This window comes from Arachis ipaensis, chromosome B6, assembly GCF_059453495.1.
Source record: "Arachis ipaensis isolate K30076 ecotype BB chromosome B6, ASM5945349v1, whole genome shotgun sequence".
Classification (NCBI taxonomy): Eukaryota; Viridiplantae; Streptophyta; class Magnoliopsida; order Fabales; family Fabaceae; genus Arachis; species Arachis ipaensis.
In genome coordinates this window covers 143,651,169-143,660,761 of record NC_142441.1, presented here as the reverse complement: position 1 = coordinate 143,660,761, position 9,593 = coordinate 143,651,169, and the positions used below count along the sequence as shown (strand labels likewise).

At 33.1% G+C, this 9,593-nt stretch overlaps 1 protein-coding gene across 3 annotated transcripts; it reads left to right on the top strand.

The window, feature by feature from the left end:
- The first annotated feature begins 4,993 nt into the window (after positions 1-4,993).
- On the top strand, positions 4,994-8,434 carry ADCL (D-aminoacid aminotransferase-like PLP-dependent enzymes superfamily protein). 3 transcript variants are annotated; one of them, XM_021105095.2, is made up of 6 exons: positions 5,002-5,279; positions 5,419-5,465; positions 6,019-6,197; positions 6,563-6,674; positions 6,744-7,242; positions 8,085-8,434. In XM_021105095.2, the coding sequence occupies exons 1-6, from the start codon at positions 5,081-5,083 to the stop codon at positions 8,177-8,179; spliced, it is 1,131 nt and encodes a 376-aa protein (XP_020960754.2). In that variant the 5' UTR covers positions 5,002-5,080; the 3' UTR covers positions 8,180-8,434. The 3 variants fall into 3 exon arrangements, with proteins under 3 accessions (XP_016162451.2, XP_020960754.2, XP_016162452.2); XM_016306965.3 differs by having other exon boundaries at positions 4,994-5,279; positions 6,563-7,242; XM_016306966.3 differs by lacking the exon at positions 5,419-5,465 and having other exon boundaries at positions 5,020-5,279; positions 6,563-7,242.
- Positions 8,435-9,593: the final 1,159 nt, after the last annotated feature.

Genomic DNA, 9,593 nt, shown 5'->3' with positions numbered 1-9,593 from the left:
TGTCCTTTTCCTAATTTACTTTCTCAATTATTTGCAATACTTTCATTATTTTTGGCCTTTTTAGAGTATTGATGATGATGTTGATGAGGAATGGTTATAGAATAAGGAATATGGTGAAGCTTTTTCGGTGATTTCAACAATTACTTATGCCCTAAAGCCTCTTATGCTATGATGATATTGTTTTGCTGGACTTTGTTTTGTTTTGTCCGCTTTCTAATTTTGTTGAAAAAAAAATCTATATTCTATCTAGCGTCGTCACATCTTGTGGTATGATTGTTTAGCATGGTGCATATGGAGAGCTAGAAATTATAACCTGCAAAAAATAGTTCTTCTAAACTCTTTTGGTTTTTTTTTATTTAAGTTATAGTAATCGTTAAGTTTGGAAACGTTAGGTGTTCTTCTTGGGATGGTTTGTGTTGAAGTATGTGCTATAATCATGCCGCGTGATTTTATTTATCATTCATTCCGCTAGATTTCATATCAAGAGTTCCTTGTTTTAATCCTTGTTGAAATTGAAAATTTGATTATTTTGTTTCACGTCCTACATCTTATGCATATCTCGATCTTATCGTCGTGCTTTTGGCTATCCCATAGATTCTCGACAACATAGGTGTTGACGTTGCATCCCTTTACGTAAATTATGTAACTCCTTGATGAAATATGAACTTGCTTTACTGTGATACATCATATATTCTAGTATTCTCCTCGAATTCTTATTTCAGATCTTCTTTGGAAAAGTTATTGATTTGATTCTTTTCTTGCTTTATCGTGTCCCTAATCATCCACTTAAATCTTTTTGAAAAAAAAAAACAAAAAACAAAAAAATACTGCCATTGACTTTGGTTACCTTCTTTTAGTGAACTTTGTACTTCTTTGATCCAACTTAAACTTGTTTTGACCTAATGCACTATCTTTTATTTTATTGTTTCTATCAAAATTTCTTGATTCAGATTTTTTGTTAAGATTCAATTGACTCTCTTTCTGGGTCACTTCATTGTTTCTGTACATCATTGTTTAATTGCAATCTTAAACATCCTTCCACATTCGTGCGAACACCATCTGTGATGTTTACTCTTCTCTTTCTAGGTTTCGAATCCTTTTGAGTAAACCCGTGCTTGTTTCGGTGTTACGTGCGATTCTCGGATAGTAAACGATACGTTAATTCATTAGGACACAGCTTATCGATGCTGAAGTTCGAAAAGTTGTAATTCTAAGACATGATGTAAGACCGGTTGCTTCGATGGATATATACTACAGAACCAAGGAGAGTATGAAGTAAGATTGTATTTTGAGGAGATTGACGAACGAAGTGAAGAGTGCTATGTACATCTGAGCTATCAAGGAAATGTGAGTCGGTGAATGTCAACCGCATCATTTTTAACGAAAAACCTATCTTGTAACTTTTGCATCTCTTTATAATTCTTTCTCATGTTTGGTAAAGTGATAAAACCAAGTAAAGTCTTGCAGATTATATTAATTTTTGAGGGCGAAATTTTTTTTAAGGAGGGTAGAATGTAATATCCCTATAATACCCTTCTCTTTTTTTTTCAAACCAAAATTCTAGCCCTAATTTTGACATAACACACTCCCTCACACACTCACCAAAACCCTAGCTGCCCTTACCCCTTCCAACAGCAGAACAAAAGAACAGAAAGGGAAAAGAGAAGAGGGGGAGAACCGGAGAGGGAAGAGAAGAGGAAGGAAGGGAGGCGGTGCCGGTGGGCGTCACTGCCACCGTCGCCGCCATCGTGTCGTCGCGAGGAAGGCCAGAATCGAGGGAGAGAGAGAGCCGCGCAAGGAGAAGGAGGCGTCACCGTCAAGGTCTTCATCGTCGCCGTCCATAGAGGTTTGCAAACAGAGGGAAGACGCGCCGTTCTACCTAGAGCCGCCACGGGAAGGGTCGTTGCCGTCAATCCCAGCCACCATCGCCACCGTTCGTGCCTCCGTTTCGCGCCGCTAGATCTGTCACCGGGAGAGAAACAGAACACGCATGGAGAGAGAAGTGGTCGCAGGGAGGTTCCGCCGCCGTTGAAACTCCACTGCTGTTGCTGCCATGGCCGTCGCGCCTCTGCCGCCAAGAAACGCCAAAGAGGGACCGTTCGATGCTGCGTTGTTCCTGTCGCCGTTCGGATGTACCTGAACCAAGTCGTCGTTGCCACCGGAGCTGAACTGTTCCTGTCATTATCACGGTCCAGTCCTTTTTCCTTGATTCTGCTCTAGCTTTCATGTCCTATTATGCCACTATTTAATCTGTCTTGTCCTTGTTTTAATTCGATTTTAGTTTTGCCTGTTTTAGATTTTCGGGACTATCGCCAGCTCCATTTTGTCGCTACTCCGGTCCAAATTCTGCGCTCATTCGTTTTATTTTACTTCAATTCTCCTTATCTTGAATTCGACACTCCGGGTTTGGTCTCTTCGGTCCATTAGGACCATGCTGTGAGTAGGCTTTACATTTATAACCGTTAAGCTTTTGGTTTATGCTATTAGGAGTTTTTAATTATATTTATAAAACTGTTATTGAAGAACTTTGATTTGATTAGAATAATGGATTTATTATAGCTGAATGATTTTTTTTTTTATGAAATTCATACTTTAGAGATTTACATGAGACTATATATATGTTTGATAAAGTTTTATATTATTTTAAAATATTGATTTTATTCGAATATATACTTTTGAAATATTAAAGTATTTGTTGGCACTCACTTTGAAATTATGAAATATGTTTTTATGATTGAGAAAATATGATTTGAAAAGATTTTTGATAAAAAAAGTATTATGATTGATTTGATTCGATACCTTATATATTTGAGAGATTAAAGATTTATTGTATTTGAAACTATATATTTTGAATTGGTTTGGGAGGCTCGTATTAGAAAACCGTAGTTAACGGCGGTTATGATGTTAACTTAGATGCATCTGACTCAGACTCCAGTTAGCAGGGGTGTTGCTAGCCTAACGTGTAGGCCACACGTTAGATCTGTTATTCTGTTATGACACACAAGAGGAAAGGGCTACCCATAGAGGTGGAGCCACCCATGTGTGGACTTTTGATTTGATTTCTGTATGAGAACTCCTTTATTGATTCACCTATTATTATCAACTATTACTTTCTAATTAATATTACTTTGATAATAATATTTATATGGTCTCATATCGATTATATATGTATTGTCTAGTCACTGGGTTGCAAAACTCACCCCGCGTTTTTTTAAAATATTTTTCAGGAACAAATATTTGACTATGTGAGACTTTCTATTCAAGAGTAACGATCTGCAATGAGTACCTATTCTTTGTCGAATTCCTAGAAGTGTATGTTCCATATGTCACAGGCAGGATCCAATCATTTTTAGTTATTTTAATTTTTTTTGTTAAAAATATATAATTATTTATTTTAGAACTTGTAAAATATTTGTAACTTGTTTATCAACTTATATTTGAGTATGTTAGGCTTGTTATAGGATTATTTTCTTGAGCGCAGTCATGACTTATTTTGGGTTATATTATTCATATATCTACATAAGATTAAATAGTAGATATATTTACAACTGAACTTATATTTTGTAAGAGAGTTAGTGAATCAGAAAAATCTGTATATTATTCATATATCTACATAAGATTAGATAGTAGATATATTGACAAAATCCGTGTCTAATAAACTCTTTGATAGATTTAAATACAAACTTAAGATATCTAATTACTCATCCATGTTTGAGGAGGTATTAGGAAGTTAATTAATTTAGTCAAAGTTAGTTAGGTAGTAGTTGTTAGTGTGAGTTAGTTGTAGTTGTTAATCACCTCTTCTTGATCTTCTTAAGAGTTATGCATTATTATATATATATATATATTTTGTGTGTGTGTATGTGTACATTTCAATGTATCATTTACTCATTCTGAATACACAACCACAATTCTTTCGCTCTGTAAGTTTTTGATCTCAAAAATAGCAAAGATAATATAATTAGAAATTACTCCTAATTAAAAATATTATTAATATTTTACTATGTAAATTATGTTTTATGCTTAACTTTTTTATTTTAGAAAAACAAACATAATAAAGATGAATTTTATTTTTTTATGTCTACAAATATAAATAACTGTGTATCTGACAAGAATCGTAATTATATACAGCGAAATCTAAAACTAAATAGTAATAATAATGGTGGACATTTTGATGTGGGTTGAAGTGGTTGAAACTTGAGGCATAGGGCATGCGGCGACCTGAATTGAGGGTGCGATGTGGACTCATGTTTTGTCATCTTTCTTTATTTGTTGTCCAAATCCATTACTCAACTTCATTACGTAGATCCACCCAATGGGAGAGACCTTTTGGCATCATTGACCTTTCTTATATTATCCACACTCTAATCAAACATATAATTATACTTTTTCTTTTTTCTAATGGAACTCACAAATTATTCTTTTATATTCTCACAAAGATTTTTATCAAAATATTGATATTGTTAACGTATATTGGAAATAAAAATGCTTACAAAATCTATTATTATTGTTTATATTCTTAATTACTATAATACATATTTTCCTTTACCGTTGGAATAAAAAAATGCTTTACAATATTACATATTTCTTTTACTATAATACATATATTATAATATAAAAATACTTACAAAGAATACATATTTTTTTAGATATTACAACAATGAAATTCTTTCTATATAAAAAATATATAATATATACGTAATACATACTTAATGATACAATATCAACAAAAATTAGCCAAATTAACAGCCTAGGTAGTAGCAGTACTTCTCATTTTTTTATTAAAATAAATTTAGCAACTCAGTATTTTTATTAAAATTTAACTAAAACTTAACTAATAAAAAAATAAGTAATTTTACATGTAATTTTATATTATTAAAAATATTAATAATAACTAATTAATAACTACAAATCACAAAATCTGTTAACTCTTAACGCTTTTTTTTTATTATATAAATAAAAAAATATTTGCTGTTTAAAATAAAATCTGATATATTTACATTTTTCTACACCTATCATACAGAGACATAGTCAGCTTGTTACCTTCAAAGCAGAAAAGCGAAACGAAAACCGCTGAGCCATGGCTTCTCTCCGGCTCCAATTCCTTCCACAAAATCCCGTTCCGTTATTCTCCAATTCCACTCTTCATTACGCTCCGCGAACTCTCTCCTTTTCGAAAGTGGAACACCGCCAACGCCGTTTCTTCCCAATAACAACTTCTCTGACGGATTCTAACTACTCCGGAGTCGGAGTCGGAGGCGGAGGTGGAGGCTTGTTTGGTATGTCACTAACTACTCAAAATTTGTTCGTTTAAATTGCAGATGCTTTCTGGATTCTGCAAATAAGAAAACATACGGTTAATGGTTATTGATGATTTGATTCCGGAAAACTAAAGGAGTGAGTGCCTTGACTTTGCAGGTGCTACTTCTCAAGTATTTGATGTTCCACTTTTATCTTGCAATGAGGTCTAACATTTTTTCTTTTGACTTCAACTATTTCCCTGTAATCATTTCTTTGTGAATTATTGGATGGAAAAGTCTAGGGCCAGCAACTTTTGTGTTTTTTGGCCAGCACTTAACCATCAAAACAAAAGTGAGTGATCTCCCACCATTAGATGTAATCTCACACTATTAAAAATACTATTAATGGCCAATTAATAGCCAATTAATGGTTACAAAACACCAAAATTGCTGCCCCTAGCATTTCTCTTATTGGATTATTCACTTTAGCAATAGTTTAAATCAAAACACCTAAAGGGAAAAAAAAAAAAGTGAAAATTTGTTGTAACTCTTTAACAATAGATTTGGGAACTGGAAGAAGAGGTGTTGGAAGTTTCTTATAATATAAACTTCTATTGTGACCTAATTCTAATTATTCATCAATGTTTAATGGACACATTAGATTAGAAGAAAAACACATACAAAGATGGTCCTCTCTTTTGAACGATATATTCAGTTTTCCTATTACTGATAAAAACTAACAGAAAATATTTATTTATTTATTTATTTCATGTATAAGGCTATTGAAAGGTTGAAAACATTCAGAGAAACAATAAAAGGCAAGCAACAATACCTTGCCATGTATTCAAGCATTTTTGGTGGGGTAACGACAGACCCTGCTGTTATGGTTATTCCTATGGACGACCACATGGTACACAGGGGCCATGGTGTCTTCGATACTGCAGCAATAATGGATGGGTCAGTAATTTCCAACTCATGAATGCCACTCTTTCATTTTGGAGTTTGCATTTGTACTATTTGAGAATAGAGGCTGGGTTTCTCCAATTTTACATGTGGATGTTATATGATGAATCTCTTCAGATACTCTTCCTTGAATGTAGCTTTCATTGTATTCCAAGCCGACATACTACCCAACCACCATTGGATGGGTTGTGAGTCACATTGCTACCACATGGGTGGTATGTTGACAAGCAGTGTACAATTCTTGGCTAATGAAAGATATTCACTTCCTCGCTTGTGCATGTCTCCATCAACTAAAAAAGGATATAGTAGTTACAAAAAGATGTTTCCACTTTCCAAGTGATGTATTTTGTGCATGACAGGTACCTGTATGAGCTAGATCAACACCTTGATCGATTTTTGAGGTCAGCATCCATGTCTAAGATAGATCCTCCATTTGATCGCGAAAGCATAAGAAGAATCCTCATACAAACTGTAAGTGCTTCCAAATGTCGAAAAGGATCACTAAGATACTGGCTCTCATCAGGACCCGGTGATTTTCAGCTATCCCCTGCAGGGTGCCACCAATCTTCTCTATATGCAATTGTAATACAGGATCTGTCATTGTCATCAACTAGTTCCAGGGGAGTTAAAGTTGTTACTTCATCAATACCCATTAAACCACCACAGTTTGCAACAACTAAGAGCGTAAATTACCTCCCAAATGTGCTGTCGAAGATGGAAGCCGAAGAAGCTGGTGCCTTTGCCGGCATTTGGCTTGATCACGAGGGATTTGTTGCTGAGGGGCCTAATATGAATGTGGCTTTTGTGACTAAAGAGAAGGAGCTTATAATGCCCCACTTTGATAAAATTCTTAGTGGCTGCACAGCTAAGAGAATTTTGACGCTTGCCGAGAAGTTGTTGAGCAAGGGTAAGCTTCGTGGGATAAGGATGAAACATGTGACTGTTGAGGAAGGAAAGAGTGCCGCTGAAATGATGCTTATTGGCAGTGGCGTTCTTGTTTGCCCTGTAGTGCAGTGGGATGAGCAAGTTATTGGAGATGGTGAGTTCTTTCATTACTTCCTCCAAAAATGATATGAATTTCTTGTGAATCACTATATATATATATATATTTTAACAGAGACAATTTGTCATAAGAACTTAGGTGGATTATGCGGGAGTTCCTTCAATGGCTTGTTATTGTGTTTCTTTAAAAATTGCCATCTATTCTTTCTATGGTAGTATCTTGTTCTTGTTACTACTGGTTTGTTGAAACTACAACTACTGATGTAAACAATAAGTATAGGATATAGTTTCAGGAAAATGTGGGCTCCTTCCTTGCTTAGGATAAAGAAAAAACTCAAATTTTCTTGCCCTCATATTTGGTGGTGTAAATAGCTTGATCATGCCAAAGAATCCTTTTTTTTTTCTCATTCTTATAATTTTTTTCCTGTACATTGTAACTAACTGCAAGAAGTGTATATTCTCAGTTATATGGAGCTTAACATTTTATGCAGGACAATTTTGGTTTATGTTTGGTTAGTTTTTGAAATGCCATATCCTAATAATAATTTAACAGATTTGATGTAGCTTAATTACACTTTATATATTGATAGTTCCCATTGTGCATTTCTTGTAATAATTAGCAGATTGAATGTCATACTTTCATCTTCATGAAATGATCTATATATTTATTTATTTGTTGGAATTTCAAGTGAGTTGTGATCACATGGAAACACCCATAAACTCACTTCTTTAAAGTTTCAGATTAAGATGAAGCATCCAAGTCGTTTTTGTTATCACTTATCACATTAATCTGTTAACTTGAATCTCGGCCCCAATCGATTGGGTTCTGGACTCTCCCTAATCCCGTTGAACCAAAATTTGTTTATGTATTCCTTGCAGGGAAAGCAGGCCGTATAACGAAGGCTCTCTTCAATCTTATTGTTGAAGACATGGAGTCAGCACCCCCTACAGTTCGTATACCTGTACCATATTAATAATTGTATTTCTTGTGTACATTTTTTTTTCCCTTATGTGCAGCTTCATGAAACAGAATAATGTGACAAATAATGGAGATCTTGAAACCCCTATTCACCTTTGTATCTTAATTTCTCATTGCTTTGTAAAGGTTGTATTGTTGTAAAAGAATCTGCTGTATATGTGCACGCGTCAAGTTAGTCTCTAAGAATTTCAAAAAACTAATTTGACTTATGACATTTGTTATCTAAAGGGAATACTTTGACTTATTTAAATTTAGGGGTCTTATTTCTATAATTGCATTCTTAAAATAATTAATTATATGACAATTAATTTATATTTGGATATTTTAGTTGCAAAATAGGTTTAAGATAATCTATTATATTTAAAATGTATAAAAAATGTTATTCGTAAATGATATAACTACAATTATTGGTAACTAAATTCTGCTCATAAGCATAACCCTCGTATCATTGAATCTTGACCCTTCCAGCTTCATGAAAATTCTCTCTCCCGAAACTAACATGAAAACCGATGAAAAGTATAACATTGTCAATTTGTCATCATCATCGTCCGAATCGAACCCATTGTTTTTATTTTTCTTCTAAGTAATTCTTACTTCTTCTATTATTATTATTATTATTATTATTATTATTATTATTATTATTATTATTATTATTATTATTATTATTTCTGAAAAATGTTCTCCAAAATTACATATTATCTTTCTTTTTTTTCTTTCTTTCTTTGGTGGTGAAAGGATGAACTTAAAACATTGTACTGTTGAGAAGAATGATAAAAACGGAAAGTAATAAGGGAGGGAAAAAAAATGAAGAAATAAACGGTTATTTGGAAATTAAAGGATGAAAAAGAATGAGTAATGATTAACGATCACAAATCTTTTGCAAAGAGTGGTGAAGGTGGCTAAACGGCGAAAAGAGCGCTCTCCCTCTTTTTTGCTTTCAAAATCCAACCAGCAACTATTACAAATATTTAAAAAAAATTAACTAGAGTAATATTATTAAAAAAAATTAAAAGATCTATTATTTACGTTTTTTGTGCAAAAATATACCGTATTAGATATTGTTAGGTTATTTCATTGATTCTTGATTAGGATCTTGATGGCAATGTCTAGAGGCCAGTCCAAATTTAGGTTTCAAAAATATTGTACACACAAATACTCTTTTTAAGAACTTTTAACCATATACAATAAACATTGAATTTTTTATAAAATTAAATCATATTTTTTTTGTCTTGTATTTGGTTTACATTATTCAAATTTTCATTTTTTCCGTTAAAAACGATAATCTCGTTCTCCTAGCATCTACCTTTCATCAACTCAAAAGTTTTAGAGCAATTTAACATTTTATTTACATTTTGTTTTTCAATTTTAAGTTGCTATTTTTATTTATTTTATCATTTATTAACTTTAAA